Raw genomic sequence first — 20,378 nt, 5'->3', positions numbered from 1 at the left:
TGAAAACTTTTTTTAAACGCAAAAATTTAGGGCTTCAAAGGGGGTAGTCCCATAAGACTCCATGTTAAAATGGGCCCTCTAGTTACACACCCGGCCAGAGTTGCCGATATTTGAAGATTCCAGTTTTCGGTCCATTTGCGCCCTCTCATCTAAGCGTACCATGCAATCCTATACCATGCTTATATGAAGGAGATTTTGGGAAATAAGGGAAAAATTATGGTTAAAAGGGAAATTTTAGGAAAAACTAAGGAAAAATGGGTAAAGTTAGGAAAAATTGGGAAAAGTTAGGAAAAATTGGGAAAAATGAGAAAAATTTGGGAAAATATGGAAAAATTGGGAAAAATTGGAAAAAATGGGAAAAATGGGAAAAAATTGGAAAAATTGGAAAAAATGGGAAAAAATTGGAAAAATTGGAAAAAATAGAAAAAAATATTTTCCCATTTTTCCCTTGGTTCACTTCCAAAAAGAGTCGGCGACCCCTTGGTGACAAACAAGTCATGTTTAGATATAGCAAAACATTAGTTTCCTTTTAGAACACAGCGTTTCTTAGAGAGCGAGTGGAAATATTAGGAATTCTGAATATTGAAGAAGGGCAAACAATTTGCAATCGGGAAGTTTTCGTGCCAAAAAAAACTGATTGGAATTATGAGATTTATATAATATTTCCAAAGAATTAATAAGGACACGCAATATTTTGCTAAAGGATGGCAGTCTAACCGTTAGCTGCGAGATTGAGTATTATAACTAAGGAAGAATCCGTATCAAATTTGGACATTACTACTTGCGCTCAGCCATTTAATTGCAACGATGAAATGGCCACCACACTGGAACGATTATTTGAAGACGGGCAATTAAGCGACGTCACTCTTAATGTTCATGAGCGCCATTTTCAAGCTCACAAATGTATTTTGGCATCCATAGAAGCAGCAAAGTATTTGAGGCCATGTTCAACCATTCAACCAAGGAAAATATCACTAATCAAGTCGTAATTGAAGACATTCAACCTGAAGTATTTCACGAACTTCTCCGTTTTATTTATATCAGCCGCTTGACTTCAGAAACGATGGAAACTATGCTGGCCCCCAGACTGTTTGTAGCTGCCGACAAATATTTGCTGGATCAACTGAAATCCGAATGCGAGTCACATTTGCTTCGTCAAATGTCGGCCGAGAATTGCTTGGAATTGCTTCTGCTCAGCAGCGACCAGATCCACCCAGCGGATAATTTGAAGACAAATGCAGTGGATTTCTTCCGGCGTTATCCACGTGAAGTGATGGCGACCGACGGATGGAAAAAGGCGAGACAAGAACATCCCAATCATTCTATTTGGAACATGTTGTAGACATTTTATTTACGCGTCGCATTGTTTTATCTATATAATGATATGTAATACAAACAAATTCATTAATATTTCCGGCTTTTTTTTATTTCATAGATTTCATATTTTTTATGCTGATGCGGATAAATCAATAAGTTAAGCTCTTTCGTTTTTATATTGAGCGGGTGTCATATGATGATAGCAACTTGAATGAATGGGAATATAAGCAAAAGCATAGGTATTGCTTGATGCTCCCTTATTTAGGCCTACTACGTATACATTATTCAAGAAATGTCACTCTGTCCCTTTTATCACCAAATTCTTTTCTTTTCACTCGAATAACGTTAGAAAATCGTTGGTTTAAAACTGTGTGCTGTTAATATGTTTTAAAGTTATTATTAAAATTATTTTAAAATTATTATTTTTTTTTCTCTCCATACCCCTGGTTGTGTACGTGCAGCACGTTTCACATGTTCACTTCGTAGTTCGTTCTGAGGGCTGAGACTGATTGAAACTGAAACTCTTCCGAAACTGATTAATTGAGTCGAGAAGCTGAATCGCTGAATCACACAATTGTTTTTTATTGACTTATTCTGCTTTGCAACAGTGGTTTCTTTAATCATTAGCTTATCATAAGCTTATAAGTTATAATCAGTACGATGGCTACTGCACTTCGAAATCTTAATGAAGAAGAAGAAAATGTTGTCGAAGCTCTCGAACAAACTGTTTTTTTCAGCAATAGAATTAGTGGTGCAGATATCAAGAAACTGCAAAGAAGCGGGGTATCACACAGTTGAATCAGTAGCCTATGTCCCTAAAAAGACGTGCACTCATGACCATCAAAGGAGTCAGCGAGGCCAAGGCTGATAAAATCATTGTACAAAACTATTCATGTAATTATCCATAATTAGCTCTTATTAATGTTTTCCTCCTCACAACTTTCAGGCTGAAGCTCAAAAAATGGTTCCCATGGGTTTTTCTACTGCCACAGAGTATCATTAAAAGCGTGCAGAGCTTGTTCAGGTTACTACAGGATCCAAAGAGCTTGACAAATTGCTTGGAGGTGGCATAGAAACAGGGAACATCACAGAAATTATTTGGTTTCGTACTGGAAAAACTGAATTGTGCCTAACTATTGCAGTCACCTGTCAAGTAATAGATATTTCAGAAGTTCACCAATTCAAATTCTAATAAGGTTTTATCCATGTTAACTTTTTAGTTGCCCATTGACAGTGGAGGAGCTGAAGGAAAGTGCTTGTACATCGACACTGAAGGAACCTTTCGTCCGGAGCGTTTGTTGGCTGTAGCTGAACAATATGGCTTATCTGGCTCAGATGTTTTGGATAATGTAGCTTGCGCCAGAGCTTTCAATACTGATCACCAGTCACAGCTTCTGATCCAAGCCTCTGCCATGATGGCCGAATCCTGTTACGCTCTTCTCATTGTCGATTCCGCCACAGCTCTCTAATCCTCAAAAGGATTCTTCTTTCTTTCTTCAAAGACATCATGTATGGCATGCAAACATTCTTTTATCTTCCTAGGACCGACTACTCGGGAAGAGGAGAACTTTCCGCGCGCCAAATGCATCTCGCTCGTTTTTTGCGCATGCTCCTTCGACTTGCAGATGAAGTAGCCTACGTGTATACTATAGACGTCGTAAATAACCATTCAAATTTTCTTAAATCACATTTGCTTTTTTATGTGTTCTTCAAGTTTGGCGTGGCAGTGGTTGTAACCAATCAAGTAGTTGTTCAAGTCGATGGTGCTGCAATGTTCGTCGCTGACCCAAAGAAACCCATCGGTGGAAACATCATGGCTCACGCGTCTACTACTCGGTAAGTTTTCACTTGTTGTTATTTGCATCCCTTTGCCCTGGCAGTAATAACTTTCCTTTCTGTAGACTTTACTTGCGCAAAGGTCGTGGAGAAACCCGAATTTGCAAAATCTACGACTCCCCCTGCTTGCCAGAGTCTGAAGCCATGCATGTTCGCAATTTTGCCCGATGGCATTGGCGACAGCAAAGAGTAAACTGCCACAGAAGGGACCGTCCTCCGCTACAGGTTACCCCTTTTCTTGCAAACCCTTTTATGTATTCTCCGTTTTTAGTTGTTCAAAAAGTTTCGATTCACCACCGCCCCAGAAATATCAATTTGTCTTTGTTTATAAGATGGTGGAAAATCGAAAAAACGTCAGTGTACATGCAACTGTATGGTTTACTTGTAACTTTAAAATATCTTACGCAATCTACCCTGTTCGCATTCTGTTCAACATTGTTCTGAGATTATCAGTGGCAATTACTGCTTGAATTTGAATACAAATATTTTTTTTTCTCAATTTAGGACTTATTCCTTGTAGGAATTAGCCCGTAACAGATTTAAAACGGCAATCGGTCGTATTTGAAAGAATTAAATTTTATAGTAGACGCGCAGAAAATATTCAAACTCGACTGTTCCTTAAAAACTAGCATATTGGGGTCAGTCTGTTTTAGAAAATTAATGAAAAGACTTGCTGACTTCACTTGTAATCTCGACATGACATTCAAGTGCGACGTGCGCAGTTTTGACGAAATGTTTACAACGCTGGCGAGTGGCGACGGAAGATAAAAGTCATATCAAACCACGGTATCAAAGACTCGTGAGTATCATTTTCGAACATGTATTTATGTTTGGATTTTCCCAGCATTTTAAAATATTTAAAAGAAATTGAAAAATCAAAACTGCCACTTTAAATTGGCCATCTCTAACCGACTGAGGAAAAGAGTGGAGAATGCTGTGGGCCGTTTGTTTTTAAAAATAGTCGGGCGAATTGTGCGACAAGATCAAACTGCTATCGAAAATACAGCGCAGGGCGGTTGGTGAGTGTCGGATCAAAGAACGTTCTGTAAAAAATTGATTTGAATTTAAAATGTGTAAGCGCTCGAGATTAATCTAAAGTTACTGAATGTAATATTTTATACATTTTATATTTGTATATTTTATTGGTGTTGGTATATTATCTTGTTTGAAAGAATCGAGAATCTGTTTGTATACTCGGAGTATGTTCTGTTTATAAAACCTTGGCGGGAATATTGGATGACATTTCTGCTTTATCGTCTACACGACGCTGGACTTCGAAATCTGGAACCCGACACACTTGCTTACAAAATGTCGAAAATCTGGAAAAACCCATTAGAATGAATCTGCCTAATTTTTCTGTATAAATACGCAGTAATTCGTGAATTCCCGCTCAGTTTGAAACGTACGTCAAAGTGCCATACATCGAAATTTACTGTTCCCCAGCCTCATCTATAAATTAATTCTTTTCAAGTTTCCTTTTTCATTCTTGGATGCAAATGTCTACGAAATCGATTGTATTAAGGTACATTTTCACCATTTTATTTGTTTCGGTCATTTGCTGTAACTGCCAATCAGACAACCCCGGTGGTTCTTCTTCTTGGGCGAAACTGCAAATCTCGCCCGATACGTTAAGTTCCATGGAGTTCGGCAACTTTCTCGTTGAAATTTACGAACACGCCAATAATCACAAGGCAACGACAACTGCCAGCGAGAAAAAATATTTCTACTCTCCTCTTGCGCTGCTGGACCACAAAAGTGCCGTTAGTTCTTACAACAACGTTACAAAACAGCCAGAGATGAGATTTCGCATTGAAATGTGGAACGACAAAGTCCAAAATGAAGTGGTCAAACATTTAAATGAAATCATCGGCCATGAAATAAAATCCAATAAAGTGAGAGTTATTCCCTTGGAGAAGGTCATTCTTGCCACCAAAAGAGCCACAGTTGATTATTCGCTATCGCCAGAGTGAACCAATTATGACAAGAGCAAAACTTTAAGACTTTCTCTGTCGTGTTTTGAACAGAAAATCTGCGACGAACTGGCCAGTGAAATGCGATCGGACCCCGAACAATTTGACCATTTGAAACTTCTGTACAGTTTGTCATCGCAGACGTTGCAAACCAAACAGACGACCATCCGCATCGAAAGCGTCACTTCCGGTCAATTGTTCTCGACTCTTTTACAGAAATTTGAAGACAAAAAAGAAATTTTTCTGACGGCCAACGACGAGAAGAAAATGTTGGCGGAAACGGCCACCAACATCCGAATGGACACATTTGACGACTACGAGGTCGGGTCGCCTAATACGGAATCTAAAATTTTAAATATTTTAAAAGGTTTGCTGGTCACGTCCAGGACGACCACTAAAGAACAAAGTGACAAAATGTGGGACTCTGTTTTCTGGAATGAGGAAAATTACCGGCCGGACAAGACGACGAAAACTTTAAATGAAATCCTCAACAAAATGGACAAGGAAACTCAAAAGAAATTGGCGGACATGTTTCAGAAAGCGGAGAGGCAGTCAGAAATAACAGAAAAATTAACTTCAAGTAATAAAGACGAGGAGAAAAGACGTGAGGAACAAGTTCGTCGTGAAAATCAATCGAAAGATGCAAATGAAAATGAAAGGAGAAGATCACAAGCAACGGACCAAGGGCAATCCAGCCGCAATAAATCCCGGGATGACAAATCGAATACAAACAAAGTTGAAACGGAAGCCAGTGGCGATTTTTTGGGCGGCAGTTTTGGCGCTAAACTCGCAGTAGATTTTAGTAACACGCACAATACCGAACGAGAAAACGAGAAGAGTGATGAATACGCCAAGAAAAATTCTGATGAACACGACAGAAAATTAGAGAATAAAGAAAGAATCCAACACAATTTCGACTCAAACAGCTGGGCTGACGTGGACAGAATCAGTTCAACAATTTCAGGGAAAATGGCAAACGATTCCGATCGTTCCCGGCGTGTAGAAATTTCAAAAGAAGAAATCGCAAAATTATTAAAAGAAAGTAAAGACCACGTCCAATGGGACGGAGAGAAATTCGTGCCGAAACCGATGCAACTGAGCAGAATCAATTTGAGCAAATTTCGTGATTCTCAATCGTTTCAGAATAAAAACAATCGTGTCCGTTATATACGACCGCCGAACTGTCGGCACCGATAAAATTTTTAGAACACACAGAATTGACCGTCACTGACGAATGGAACAATTTGAAGGAGGAACTGAAAGGTTTTTCAAATAATTTTTTCAGAAATAAATTTATTAAATTTAAATTGAATTATTGTAATTGAATTTTAGTCACTACTAAGCTGTTAAGTACAACTGTGAACAACTTGGTGAAAACGAACACCGAACTGAGAAATGCGAAGAGCGATTTAAATAATAAATTGGAAGGTATTTTAAATTATTTAAGAATTGACGAAAAATTAATTTTATAAAATGTTGTGATTGAACAGGGACTAAAAAGGAGTTGGGGAAAACTAAAATCGACTTCGAGAAAACGTCAAAACGAAGGCCAATGTCTATGATCTCTCTATAAAGTTAAAGGCCAAGAATTAATAGTTAATACCGCCAAAAATTTTAAAAAAGATCTAAGAGGTAAAATAATTATGTTTTATTATTTGAAATTGTTTAAATTTTAATCGAATGAAATGGTTCAGCAACCAAAACTGATTTGGAAACTACAAAAACAAATTTGGACTCAACGAGAACGGAATTGAACAGCACAAAGTCAACCGTTGCGGATTTGGCCATCGAATTAAATGGTAAATTGGAACAATTGGAATTAAAAATTTTTAATTTATTGACTATTTAATTGATAGAATTTGAATTTAACAGCCCGAACGAGTGAATTAGTTTACATTGGTAAAATGCCAACCTCGTGTGCGGATCTACAACGAATGGGACATAAACTGAGCGGATTCTTTTCCGTAAAAGGATCAAAGAAGATGGAAATGATTTACTGCAACTTTTTGGCTAATCAAAATGGTACGACGTGTTTTAATTTCATTTGATATTTGTTCATCTAAATCTTTTTTTTTTACAGACAAACAGAAATGGATGGGATACGCCGACGTCAAATCGGCGCCCGTCCATTTCTACGTCCAGAGAAATTCTTATTTTGACACAAAAGACACTCCGATTCCGTTTCCTTTGGCGCGGCTGAACGAGGGAAACGCCATGGATTTGACATCGGGGAAATTCACGGCACCGCGACCGGGAATTTATTTTTTCTCTTTCACGGGAACGGCGCGTTTTGAATCTTCATCTTTTGTTGATTTTTATTCTTCTCTTTATTTGAACGGGAATCTAATCGGGAGGAGTAATGTTCACGAGAATAACGGCCCCGTTGATCAATGGAGTCCGTTGACCCTCCAGTCGACGCTGAACTTGAAAACAGGCGATCAACTCTGGGTAACAATTGAATATACTGGTTCATCCTCGTATTTGTATGACAACAGTCGACACCAGACCCATTTCACGGGTTTCATGTTGGAGGAGGAAATTGCCGCGTCTCTTTGAGGTTTTTTAACCAAAATTTGACTGTGGATGCAATTACACTTATTGAATACACACACTAAGTTTCAAGTTTCCATCTGCAAACTCTGGATGCGACCATCAAAAAACCAATTTTGTTTGCCAGATTTACAAAAAACGGGAGGCCTTGAAATGGGAGAAAATTTATTTGACCGTAATTCGTTTACGGTTTGGAATTTTCAAAAAATTCTTTTACAGATGAATTAACATTTCAGTTATGCACTCGTCAACCAAAAAATAACTGGTCCATCTCTAAAATCAAGGGCAGGGCACGTGAAAAACTCGATTTAATTGTCAGGTATAAAAAATTATTTTATTTTTTATTTTTAAATTACTCACGGAATTAACACGAAAACGATGCAACTACACATCTCGTTTATCTTTAATTAAGTTTTTCACTTTTTTAATTTGATTTAAATAAATTTTAATTATTTTCTTCTCACGGTCGCAGGATGAGAAAAATATGGGAAGGGGAAAAAATTCGTTCGACTCTTATTCATTAAGGAGTGGGAATATCTTTAAGAAAATTAAACAGTAGATGCCACCAAACATTTTCAATGCACACACCAATTTTCAATTTTCTATCTGTAAAAATGTGGACGCGGCAAGTAAAAAACCAATTTTGATTGCCAGATCTACAATCTTCAAGTAGCCTACTGGAAATAGAAGAAAATTCATTTGCCTCTAATTCATTTACGGTTTGGAATTTTTCGAAAACAACTTCAAAATTAAATATAGCTAAACCGCACGTATAGCTGAACACAAATTCGCTTGGTTATCATAAAAATTATTTATAAAAATAAAGGGCGGGGGACATGAATCCTCAAAAAATTTAAAAATTTCTCAATTTGTTTTCTTGTCGCAGCTCAAATTAAATAAAATCATCACGAGAACGAAACTCTTTTAGTGTCGTTGTTCTGAGATTTTATCAGTGGCAATTACTGCTTGAATTTGAATACGAATAATGTTTTCTCAATTTATATTAGCCCTACTTCTATTGTAGGAATTAGCTCGTAATTGAATTCCTTCTAATTAAGTCTATGTCGGTCGCTGATATGACTCAAATGTGGACTGACTGCTGAGGCAGAAGGTGTATTTGTTTTGAACACTGTTAAAAAAGAATATCGTTTTTCGATATTTTTAATCTCTAAAACCGATTTCCGCCAGAAAGACATTTTTAAATAACTGTTTTCAAAAAACGATAGTTCTGCCTAAAAATGTATTACATAATTATTGAAAAATGATATTTTAATTATCTCTCTTATTAACATTTTAAAATCCCTGTTACCGTTAATATAGATGCATGTAACCCATACAAAAAAAATTTTTGTATTACGCATATGTATTACAGAATTGTCCGGCTGTTGAATAAATTGTTTGCGGCGCTCAGTTATGGGAAAGTAGTATCTTCGAGAATTGTTTTATTTCAGAAATTAGAGAAGGTAAAGTTGGAAATTGAACCATTGATCTTTAGCTTGCCAGGCCACTGCTCTACCACTGAGCTACTTTGACAATTAGAATTAGAAATTTGGTTCTGATGTATCTGTTCTGGTGATTTGGGGGCAGCTCTATAGGGCAGGTTATTTAACTACTCACGATTCTCGATAAGATAATATGGTTATGAATTTATGTCCCAGTTAAAGTAATGTTTGATTGTTGTGAAACGGTACTTAATAAATGTTTTATTTCATTAAATAAAAGTATCAATATCTGTTTTTTGAAAATCAATAGTAAAGATTTCATATTAACGAATATGATTTCATTTTTAAATATCGGAAAATAGTACATTTTAATAACAAATTTGACTATAATAAATTGTTTTTAATACGCAGATTAATTTCGACATAAAAAAGTATCACATTTTGTAATATATTATATCATTTTTCGGCCTTAAAATATATCTTTCTCGTAAATGTCTTATTACGTAATTTATTATTACAGTTTTAGCAATACTTATATCAGAAAATTTTAAAAACGATATATGCTATCGTTTTTCGTTACCATATCTCTATTTTAGACATATAGGCCTACATAACGTCGAAAAAAAAATACATTTTTAACAGTGAACTTATTTTTCTTGGTATACATTTTCTAATGATTGTCATTCATTTACAGGATGGTGGCTATGCCCCACTATTTTTCGTCGATGAGGATAGAGTAAAGGCGATTTATATTCTTGAGTGGTTAATAAAGAAGAGCTGTCTGTTGGAAAACGGATACGAGAAAATGAACCCGTCCAAGACTTACAGCTTGAACAAACTCTTTTTCATGAGTTGCGCCGTTATGCCGATTTGGACGACCCGCGGTTGAGATTCACCAGTACATCTGAAGTGGATGTACATTTTAGCAAACAACTGTTTCAGTTCTACCCAAATATGGCTTGTCAGGTATATTATTTCAACCCTAACGGCGGTTGTTGGTTGAAAACTGGTAATTTACCGGTGAAAAAAACCGGTAAATGGAATTTTACTGGTATAATTTACCGATTTTTACCGTAAAGTAACCCCTTAAGAGCGTAAACCCAACCGAGAAGTGCAGTAATAACACCGTGTTTTTACGCGCCTGAAAAATTTTCGATTTTGTAAAAAAAGCGCTTATTTTACTCGAAAAAAACCAAATTTTTAAACGTGTAAATTAACCCCTTAAGAGCGTAAACCCAACCGACTAATACGGTTTTCTTTCCGTAAGTTTAACCATCAATATTCAGTTTATTTTCCTCGAAATACACCAGATTTTTAAACGGGTAAATTAACCCCTTAAGAGCGTAAACCCAACGGATAAGTAGAGTAATACATTAGTTATATTGACAGAGAAATCCAGAGTAAATAACCGGGAATTTACGGATTTTTTAAACCATTTGATTTTTCAGAATTTTGCCCTTCACCTGTCCACCACCACCTCTCCCCGTGGGTGGGATAAATTTTAATTGCCACCTGTCCACCACCATCTCTCCCAGTGGGTGGGACAGATCTCGATTTCCGCCCTCCGAAATTAGAACCATCCAACCAAAATGTTGTATGATCCTAGTTCCGAACCTCGACTACTCGAGAGAACCATTTCCTAGCTCAGCTTGCTATCCACTCAACTACCAGTTATGTGAAAATGGTTCGTATACGTAAGAATAGAACCGAATAATGCAATGAGGACTTAGAAAATTTTTCATTCTTGTCATCGAATTTTCAGTATTTTTTGAAAACACAACCAGATATGATGTCTTAAGTTGATGACACTTACTGAATTGTGTGGGTAGTATACTACCCTCCTAATTCTGGTGTTAAATGACAACCATAAACCACAAAAATGTTGAAATTTGACAACAACATACAAATGCTGCGTCGACTTGGTAACTAAAAATGTTTACAACGTGGTTTTAGGGTGGTAAAACCCCACTAACCCCCCCCCCCTCCTTCTTCTTCATTCCACCCCAACTGCAACGTGGTTTTAGGGTGGTAAAAACCCCCCCACCCCTCTTCCTTCTTCTTCATACCACCCCCAAACTGCAGAGAGTTTTAGGGTGGTGAAAACCCCACTGATTACCACCTTCATGTACTGCAAACCATGTGGAAACTACCTACGAACCGCGGATTTGGCCCACCCCTTTTCAGTCGTTTTCCTACCCCCGACCGTCTGACATGGTGTTCTGGCGGGACATTTCAGTGGGTTAGAAAAACCGCGATTTTACCAAGAAGAACAACCGGTAAAAACTAAGTGTGAAAAAAGGCGTAAAAACTGGTTAAATATTTCAATACAAACCCGTAAATCTCCGGTTTTTCTTCCCTCAATTTGTCAGTCAAATTTACACTGTTAACTTTGCGCTCTATAACATTTAGAAAGTTTATTTCTTCATTGCTAAACGGGTTAGAAATACTGCCAAACATTGTAACCAAATTTTGAAACCCTTATTAAAACCAGTAAATTTAAGGTTAAAATAACTAAAAATTTTGCGGTTAATGTTATCCTTCATAATACTGTCGCTTAAAAACGTTTTTTTTTTATCCGTTGCCATCCGGTTTGCCTCTGGTTTTGCCAACGGTTATTTCTACCGACTCAAATTTTGTCGTTTAAAGGTCTAATCGATTCACCCTTAATTTCTCGGTAATTTAGACGAGTTTAAAACTAAAACTTAAAAAGGTGTTTTTCTCCATTGCTTTCCAGTTTGCCAATGGTTATTTCTACCGACGCAAACTTATTTTTAAGGGGAATATTTAGGTCCAAGTAATTCGTAATTTACCGGTAAACTATGTCCAACTTTAAACGAGTTATGCAACTAGTTTTTTACCCATTTTCATTCAGTTTGTCAACGGTTATGTACACTAAATGAAATTTGGAAGTAAAGGGTAAATTTTAGGTTAAAGACACTGGGTTTTCTTAAGTAAATCTCGCCCATATAAAACCAACGTTCGAAAAGGTTTATTTTATACGTTTTCATCCAGTATTCTCAAAGGTTTTGCCAACGGTTACATAACCCTTTGCAAGTTGGTAAAAAAAATCTTTTGCAATACCGGATGAAAACGGATGAACACAACCTTTTCGAACGTTGGTTTTATATATGGGCGCGGTTTACTTAAGAAACACCAGTGTCTTTAACCTAAAATTTACCCTATATTTACACATTTGAGTTGGTGTATGTAACCGTTGATAAACTGAATGAAAATGGGTAAAAAACTAGTGGCAATAACAGTTGACAAATGCGGTTTTTTTCGCCAGTAAATTAAAAGTTGTATGAACCCAAAAACTACCCTTTGCAAGTTGGTAAAAAAACCGAAGGAATACCGGATGAAAACGGATGTATTTCAACCTTTTTGAACGTCGGTGTTACACATAAAATATTTACGAGAGAAAAACCCGTGTTTTTAACCTAAAATTTACTCTCAAATTACATATTTCAGTTGGTGTAAATAACCGTTGGCTACCTGAATGAAAACGGGTAAAAAACCAGTTGCATAACTCGTTTAAAGTTGGACATAGTTTACCGGTAAATTACGAATTACTTGGACCTAAATATTCCCCTTAAAAATAAGTTTGCGTCGGTAGAAATAACCATTGGCAAACTGGAAAGCAATGGAGAAAAACACCTTTTTAAATCGTAGTTTTAAACTCGTCTAAATTACCGAGAAATTAAGGGTAAATAAGACCTTTACCCGACAACATTTGAGTCGGTAGAAATAACCGTTGGCAAAACCAGGGTCAAACCGGATGGCAATGGATAAATAAAACGTTTTTAAGCGACAGTATTGTGAAGGATAACATTTACCGGAAAATTTTTAGTTATTTAAACCTTAAATTTACTGGTCTAAAATACGGTTTCAGAACCCGGTGAAAACGGGTTGAATAGCGCTTTATATTTGTTAGTATTTCTAACCCGTCTACAACCGTTTATAAAGAGGTAATTTCACACTTCTCTCAAAATTAAGTTTTGGGGTTATAAATACTGGGAAAAAACTGAGTTATAACTGGAAATATTGTGTCTGACTTGTCTTTGAAAAATTTTCAATTACTTTTGGGTAAAGGTTGTTTTTCCCTTCAAATTACCGAATTTTGGGCCGTAAAAAAAGGGTAATCACAACCATACCGACTTTCAACCGAGAACCACCGCTAGGGAACAAATCAAATATGTTTCATTTGTATTACATTCAAATCCTCAATTCTTAAACACAGTGGCATGAAGATCAGGACAATGTGACGTTTTGTTCGTTGACGCAAGTGAAAAATTAGGCCTACACTATTTCTGACTTGTGTTGCGAGTGTTATGACTTGTCTTTGCTGCCTGATCGCCACGTTCCTGCTAACCTTGCTGCTTGACGAAGATCGCTACGTGGTAGTGCCTAAAGTTTCCAAGATGCAGGATGCACAGGTGATAAATTTGCTATTTACTATTTTCCAATACGATGAATATTACATTTATGACCATTTTTCAGCAGACACCCTTGAGAGTTGAGAAACAAGGTGATGAGAATGAAGAAGAATCTTTTGAATCTGTTCCACACTTGCCCAACACTTTGTGTAAGTTTCTTAATTTTCTCAATGTGTTTTTTTAAATATTTGGTTGCCACTATAATTATTTGCTTGTTCAATCACTTCAATGATCTGCACTTCTGCAGCGAAAGTTGTCACGCAATCCGTCGGGCCGCGCGTAGCAGCCAATTCTGGCGGTAATCCCCTAGGTGTCGTTCGTGGAGCTGGGCGAGGTATTTTAGCAGGAGCATCACCGCTGAAATTGATTTCGAAACGCACCATCCCATGCAGGACCACCAAGGCACCAACGCAAGAAAGTGCACCACCAACACCCGCTGAAAGTGGCCGTGGCCGCGGATTACTCTTTAAAAATGATGATTAAATTCTATTGATTTCGTAATTGTAATCATTATATCCTTGCACGGAAAAAAAGAAAAAAATCTCTTCGTTTTCTTAACAGATAAGAGATAACAGCAGAAAATATTTCGCGCCAAAAATGTATTTCAAATGCTAATTCCGAAATAAATTATGACAATGTTATATGAAAATCAGCATGTTTCTTTTTCCAGTAGGGGATTCATTGATTTACTTCATTAAGATGCTAACTAGTAACTACCGCCACCGCATTGGCATTTAGAGTCTTCAAGTCGGCATATACGTTTGGCCAGTGCCAAATGCCAATAAAGACGCCAATTTGCCAATTTCGCCATCACATGGAAGGACATGTAAGCAGCATCGCCGCACGCATCTTCTTGACTCTTGACGCAAAACGGATGTACCCATCATAACGTACCCCGTCAAAATGGCCATAATGTTGTGCAAGACGTGATGACTTGCTGGGAAAAGCGGGAAAAGCTGGCCAGCCAAAGAAAGCAAAAGGATACAAGGCTTATAGCTCCTGGCGCCTGCCGCCTGACGGTGTGTCTGCGGATTGTTCGAGACTCGGATCGTGCTCGGATAGTCGGATGCACTGAGTGATCGTAATCGTATAATCATTAATCCATGTTCCAACTAATTCAATTTGCTTGCGTCAGAAAATAAATAAGAAGATAAAATCCCCGAGATAATTTATTGAATGAAAGGAAGACAATAAAAGTTTCTGCATTTTCCATATCAAGAAATTACATCATCAGAAAAAGAAGAAAATAATAAAATTGGCTGATTAATATAAATTTTTTAATTAATTGCTGCAACCGGGGACGTTGGAAGCTTGGTTGGAAGGCCAGTCGCAGCCTCGCAGGCGTTGATACTCATCCGCCGGTAAACCCAATCCGTTAGCGCACGTCTATAAATCAATCATGAATCAACCCAATCAGATTGAATGTAAATTAAATGTCCCACTTTCATCATAGCTATTTCAGGGTCTATGAATAATTCAATCTATATAGTCTTTCGAAGTTAAATGTACTACTCACGAAGGTGTGGTAATTGTATTAGGAGCACATGAAGAAATTCGGCGAGCAACTAGCCGTCGGGTAATTTCCGGACGATTAGCCCAGCAGCAGCAGGCAACTGAATTCACCCATTTCGTGTAACTGCACGTCAGTTTTCGCCTTTCGGCGGCCGTCTGGTCGTCGTTTTCAACGCTGTTGATTTTATTGTCGTGTAAGTCTCGGGTAATAACGTCGCGAATTGCCTCAGCCGATTCTTCCTCTTCTTTTTGATATTGGCAATTGGCGGGAGATTTGACGTCGGCCAATTTGCTGGACGGAACCAGGCCCGAATGGTCGCGCATCAAATACAGTTGACTGCGGACGCGGGTCAGAAGGTTCGGCCTTTTATTGTCGTTCATCCGCTTGTTGGTCTTCATCCGGCAGCTTCCGGAATTGGCTCTTCCGGCCACTCCGACGACGAACCACTTGTCCAATTTCCAGCCAATTTCGGGTTGTAATAATTCAACGGCTCACCATCATCGCCCTGTTTTAAAAATGAAACGTTTTTAAAACATATTTATTTCATTCATTTTGATTGTTAAATACAAAAATTACGTACAACAGAAATACAGAAGCGACGATTTTGGGATCCATCGGTGCAGACGACACTGTCGCCGGAGAAGGGCCCAACTTCGGCCGTTTGTTGGCAATGGCCGTCGCTCCTGAACGAGCGCGTAGGTGTTGAAAGCGCCACCGTACGGGTCGCACTGGCCGTTGAGGCACGAATGATTTTTGTAGACGCTGGTCAAACTGTTGACCTCCCAAATGTCCAGCTCGGCCGGCTGAGAGTCATCGCAAGAGCCCGTGCCGTAAGTGGAGCCCGTGTAGCCGGAACTGGCCTGGCTGCCGTCGCTCTCCATCAAAATGAAACAAAGGGCCGAATTAATGCCGCATCCACAGGCCGTCACGTCCACTTCGAACGACAGCTCCTTGTTGAGTAAGCGTCTTCCTCACTCAAAGTAAATTAGTGGAATTCAATTCAACAATTAGATTTAATTTGAGAAATGAATTGGACTCAACCGATTTGAATTGGTTCCAGTGGTGCGGAAGGTTCTAGCCTCGTTGGACGGCCAGTTTGGCCAATGTCATTTGATTGCCGTTACTGAACGTAATGTCCCATCCACTTTCGTATTCACTCTGACTGGGATTCTAATATTATTTCATGTACGTAATTAATCGCATAAAATAAGATTTAAATTTATTAGGTCGTCACTTACGGAGTATAGCTGCAGTTGTCGACGTCTGCGCAGCCGGTCCAACGATAGTCGAGGACCACTCCACTGTTTTCTACCTGGCAATTGCCGGGCCCGTAAAACACCTGGATGCCCATGCTGGCCTGACGCGATTCAGGGACTCCGTTGACGGCCAGCACCAGCCAGCAGGCCGGCGAGGAAAATCTGTCGGATCATTACGTCAATTGCTTTTCGAATACGTCTGAATAATCGAACCAGACTATTTTTTGACCGGTCCTTTTATATTCCAACTGCAATTTGAAAATTGCGCAATATCGTATAAGCGTAGAGTTTGTTTAATGATATAATGATATATGGGCACATGTGCACCGAGTTTACTATTCAAATAGTCAATCAAGGACGTGGGAAGTGGGAACACTCCAGCATTTATTGCGACAAAATGAAAAACTATTCGAATGATGAAAATGAACTTGGAGTTCGATTAGACTGTAAAAACAAGCGTATACACATTATAGATTAAATATATCACTGAGAAATACGCTGAGCCAAAAGTCAATTTTGATCAATTTCGGTGTTTTTGAATTTACATTTGCTTTTCCTACCATCTCTGAGGGCCTCTATTGGCTGTTGATTCAATTAATTAATGTAATATTTTGCCAATAGATGGCAGCGAAATAAGCAGACGAAAACAAGAAAACGGAGAAGAATCGAAGAATCCACAAGCACAAGGATCATGAATGAAAAGAATCTATACCTTAAAGACTTGAATACGTAGAGAAAAGAGATAACTGCAATTGAGATAACCTTAAACTTTCAGATTGACCTGAACCTTCAACTTTTTGATGGACTCACTTATGCCAATTTCTACTGAGATGAATGTCAAGACAAGGTTTCTTTAGTAGAACGTCCCCGTAACGCTTTCTTCACCGAAGATCTTGACCTAGAGCTATTCAATCGTGAGTTTATAATGGGAAATGGTTCACCTATGGAATGGTAAGATTTGAATAATTTTAGTAATTTCTTTCAACTCACTACTTGACATTTATGTTCATTAACTTTCAGGTGGTCCAATCAATTTCACCAGCCACAGGTGAATCATTGCTGAAGTCTCTCAAGGAAATGTTGATGATTACGATACATGTGTATTGTGGAGGCCAGAAAGGCCCAACCGAGGAGAGATAGTTAGGCAGATGGGAGTTGCGATGAGAGAAAAGTTGGAGCCTCTTGGCAAACTTGTCTCAATGGAAACTGGGTATTATCGCTTGTCTCTCAATCCCTGTTTGAAAAATATTAACTTTCTTTTTTATTATTTTATAGGTAAAATTTCCCCGAAAGTGTTGATTAAGTCCAAGAGTATGTCGACTATTAGGACTACGCCTTAAGCCTCTCACGAATGTTTGAGGTCAAAGTGATTCCATCAGGGAGACCCAATCACACCCTGCTGGAAATGGGAAATCCTTTGGGAACCATTGGAATCATTTCGGCCTTCAACTTCCCTGTGGCCGTTTATTACGGCTGGAACAACGCCCTGTCAGTATAGTCAGTACTCAAAAAAGAAAATCTATTTCTTTATCTTACAGTTTAATTAACATTCGATCTTTGACTTCATTCAGATTTGTGGCAATACAATGATCTGGAAAGGCGCCCCGTCGACACCCTTGTGCAGCATCGCCACCACCAAGATTGTGGCCCAGGTGCTGGAAAAGAACAACCTGCCGGGTGCCATTTGCAGTCTCATCTTTGACGGAGCTGATGTCGGCAGTGCCATGGCCAACGACCCCCGTCTGCCTCTCATCTCGTTCACTAGGAGCATCAAAGTTGGCAAACAGGTGGCCGTGGCCGTCCAGAGCCGATTCGGCCGCAATTTGCTCGAACTGGGCGGTAACAACGCCATTCTGGTCGACGAGAGCGCTTCAATCGATCTAGTATCCGGGCGTCCATTTTCCCGTCTGCTAGAACATCCAGCCAGCGCTGCACCCTCCACCTGTCGTCTCGTCTTGCACGGAAAGGTCTGCGACACCGTCCTGGCCTATTTGATCAAAGCTTACGAGCTGCTATTGCCCAGAATGGGTGATCCCCTCCAGTCCGGCCTCCTGCTAGGCCCCCCTTCACAATCAGCCGGCCGTCGACTTGATCGCCGTCACCATCAAGGAAGCGGAGTCCCTCGGCGGCAAAGTCATGACGGACCGTCCCGCGGCTTCTTCGTCCAGCCGACCATCATCACGGGTCTGATGCCGACGGCGTCTGTGGTCATGAGCGAATGTTTCGCTGACATTCTCTACGTGCTCAAGTGCCAGGATATGGACGAGGCTACGGCCATCAACAACAGCGTCGACCAGGGTCTCTCGTCCAGCATATTCACCAAGAACCTCAACCACATCTTCAAGGTAGAAAAAAGTTTCTCGATTTTCAATGGAATATTCAAATTGAATGCATTTTGATTGGAACAGACACAGTGGCTGGGACCGAAAGGATCGGACTGAGGGATCGTCAACGTCGACATCGGGACGAGCGGAGTTGAGATCGGTGAGATGAACACACAGCAGGCGGCCATGAATCGGGATCAGATTCATAGTATTACTAAACTCTATTGTCACGTAACGCGTACTATAATACAGCTAATGTTAACATATGGCGCCGATTTGTTTAACTTTTACAATTCGAAATGCTTAGCTAAAAATTGGATGGTTGATTTTTTGGATATTTGGATATTTGGAGATTCAGTTGAAAGTTTTTCTTCCAAGAAAGTAAAACTAGGTGAACTTTTTCCAGTTTCTCTTTAACATTACTTCATTACTTCCAGCTTCCAGGGTATGTTTTTTTTTTTTTCGTTCACTAAAGATTTGTTGGCGTCTGTCTCGATGATAGACCTTCCTCCCCCCCAACGGACCCGACTCTCTTGATCTGTTCGCTCGGATCGAGTTTCATTAATGTTGGACTAAGCAGTTGCGTCGTCACTGAGAGCAACGCCGACCCGACAATCTTCCCGCCTTTGTTTCCTGAATATCATCCGCCGATAACAGCAGCTCAGTTGTTTTATTCCCGAGCTATTTATTACTGCCCTTTTTGGACCCTCGCCATCAACTGTGAAACTGATGTATAGATTAGGAATATTCCAAAATAAAAATAATTTCATTCTTATCATGTGTTTCAAGTAATTAAACTATTATGTTCCAGTTACTAGGCCTATTTCACATGTGATACACCACCATCGCATCCTAAAATCTCCTTGTTCGCAGCTGAATTTCTGTTCGTCTCCACGATTCCTTTCTGTCGTCTGCACCCCCACCGTTGCCAGATTTTTTACCTTTGGCGCCGGTGCGCCACATCACAAATCTTCTTCACATTTTCAGGCGTTTGACTTTAATGACGATGAAAGCGATGTGATAATACGGGCAAACATTTATTAGGTCAACTGAAAACACAGTGTGAAAAATCATCTACGTACGTTTTGCGTTTGAGTTTTCAGCTGTGTTCTTGGCGGATTTTTAATTTTTTAATTTTCTCGAGTTACGTCTACTCAAAGCTCCGGCTAATAAACTTGTTGTAAGAATCGGTAAGAATACTTCAGTCGAGTTGTCTCACACAGGTGACGATACGGCGACGGTATGGACGGAAAAGGCTTCGACAATATCTGCCCAGCACACCAGAATCCTGATACCAAAAAATCCCGCTATGATATCACAAATAATTTACAAATATATCTAGATCTTGGGACACTGTGTATTTCATATAAATTTGTCAGAAGATTTCTAACTGCAATAACTGCTGCGCTGCGGAAAATGAATGAACTTAATAATGATGAGCCGGAAACGATCGAAACTTAAATCACTTAAATCATTTCAAATTATCACAAAAAGAACCACTTGAGAGAACAAATGTATCAGCTAGGCTTCATCTAATATCGGCTGCAGCAGGTCACTAGACTTTTGTCTTGAAACTCGTTGGCTGGCAAACAAATGTTTATTGTATTATCAACCGAAAATCCCCAAAAGAAAATAATTTGCGTCGTCGCATTTCAGTCGATAATTTGTTTCGAATTACTTTTAGCATGTTCCAAAATTTGAACATCATCCGGCGTTCATCATCATCTTCCGTAGAGA

At 38.9% G+C, this 20,378-nt stretch overlaps 3 protein-coding genes, 1 long non-coding RNA gene and 2 pseudogenes across 5 annotated transcripts; all 6 read left to right on the top strand.

Moving 5' to 3' along the window:
* Positions 1 to 901: 901 nt before the first annotated feature.
* Positions 902 to 1,342, top strand: LOC124323834 (speckle-type POZ protein B-like). Its single transcript, XM_046784351.1, has one exon. The coding sequence runs from the start codon at positions 902 to 904 to the stop codon at positions 1,340 to 1,342; it is 441 nt and encodes a 146-aa protein (XP_046640307.1).
* Positions 1,343 to 1,977: 635 nt separating this feature from the next.
* On the top strand, positions 1,978 to 3,652 carry LOC124312842 (annotated as a pseudogene).
* Positions 3,653 to 4,274: 622 nt separating this feature from the next.
* On the top strand, positions 4,275 to 7,745 carry LOC124312827 (annotated as a pseudogene).
* A 5,614-nt stretch (positions 7,746 to 13,359) lies between these two features.
* LOC124312850 lies at positions 13,360 to 14,121 on the top strand. Its single transcript, XM_046777356.1, has 3 exons — positions 13,360 to 13,548; positions 13,616 to 13,697; positions 13,796 to 14,121. Exons 1-3 carry the CDS (start codon positions 13,444 to 13,446, stop codon positions 14,029 to 14,031), a joined length of 423 nt encoding a protein of 140 aa, XP_046633312.1. The 5' UTR covers positions 13,360 to 13,443; the 3' UTR covers positions 14,032 to 14,121.
* Positions 14,122 to 17,682: 3,561 nt separating this feature from the next.
* Positions 17,683 to 18,547, top strand: LOC124323818 (alpha-aminoadipic semialdehyde dehydrogenase-like). The gene is made up of 3 exons (XM_046784350.1): positions 17,683 to 17,814; positions 17,889 to 18,414; positions 18,486 to 18,547. The coding sequence occupies exons 2-3, from the start codon at positions 17,904 to 17,906 to the stop codon at positions 18,545 to 18,547; spliced, it is 573 nt and encodes a 190-aa protein (XP_046640306.1). The 5' UTR covers positions 17,683 to 17,814; positions 17,889 to 17,903.
* A 29-nt stretch (positions 18,548 to 18,576) lies between these two features.
* Positions 18,577 to 20,141, top strand: LOC124312855. 2 transcript variants are annotated; one of them, XR_006910650.1, is made up of 3 exons: positions 18,577 to 18,662; positions 18,726 to 18,872; positions 19,117 to 20,141. It is a non-coding gene; the product is annotated as an uncharacterized LOC124312855 (long non-coding RNA). The 2 variants fall into 2 exon arrangements; XR_006910649.1 differs by lacking the exon at positions 19,117 to 20,141 and having other exon boundaries at positions 18,726 to 18,905.
* Positions 20,142 to 20,378: the final 237 nt, after the last annotated feature.

Source organism: Daphnia pulicaria, chromosome 1, assembly GCF_021234035.1.
Source record: "Daphnia pulicaria isolate SC F1-1A chromosome 1, SC_F0-13Bv2, whole genome shotgun sequence".
In the NCBI taxonomy this organism is placed as follows: Eukaryota; Metazoa; Arthropoda; class Branchiopoda; order Diplostraca; family Daphniidae; genus Daphnia; species Daphnia pulicaria.
The sequence above is the reverse complement of the archived record's forward strand: the minus strand, read 5'-3'. Positions and strand labels throughout refer to the sequence as shown.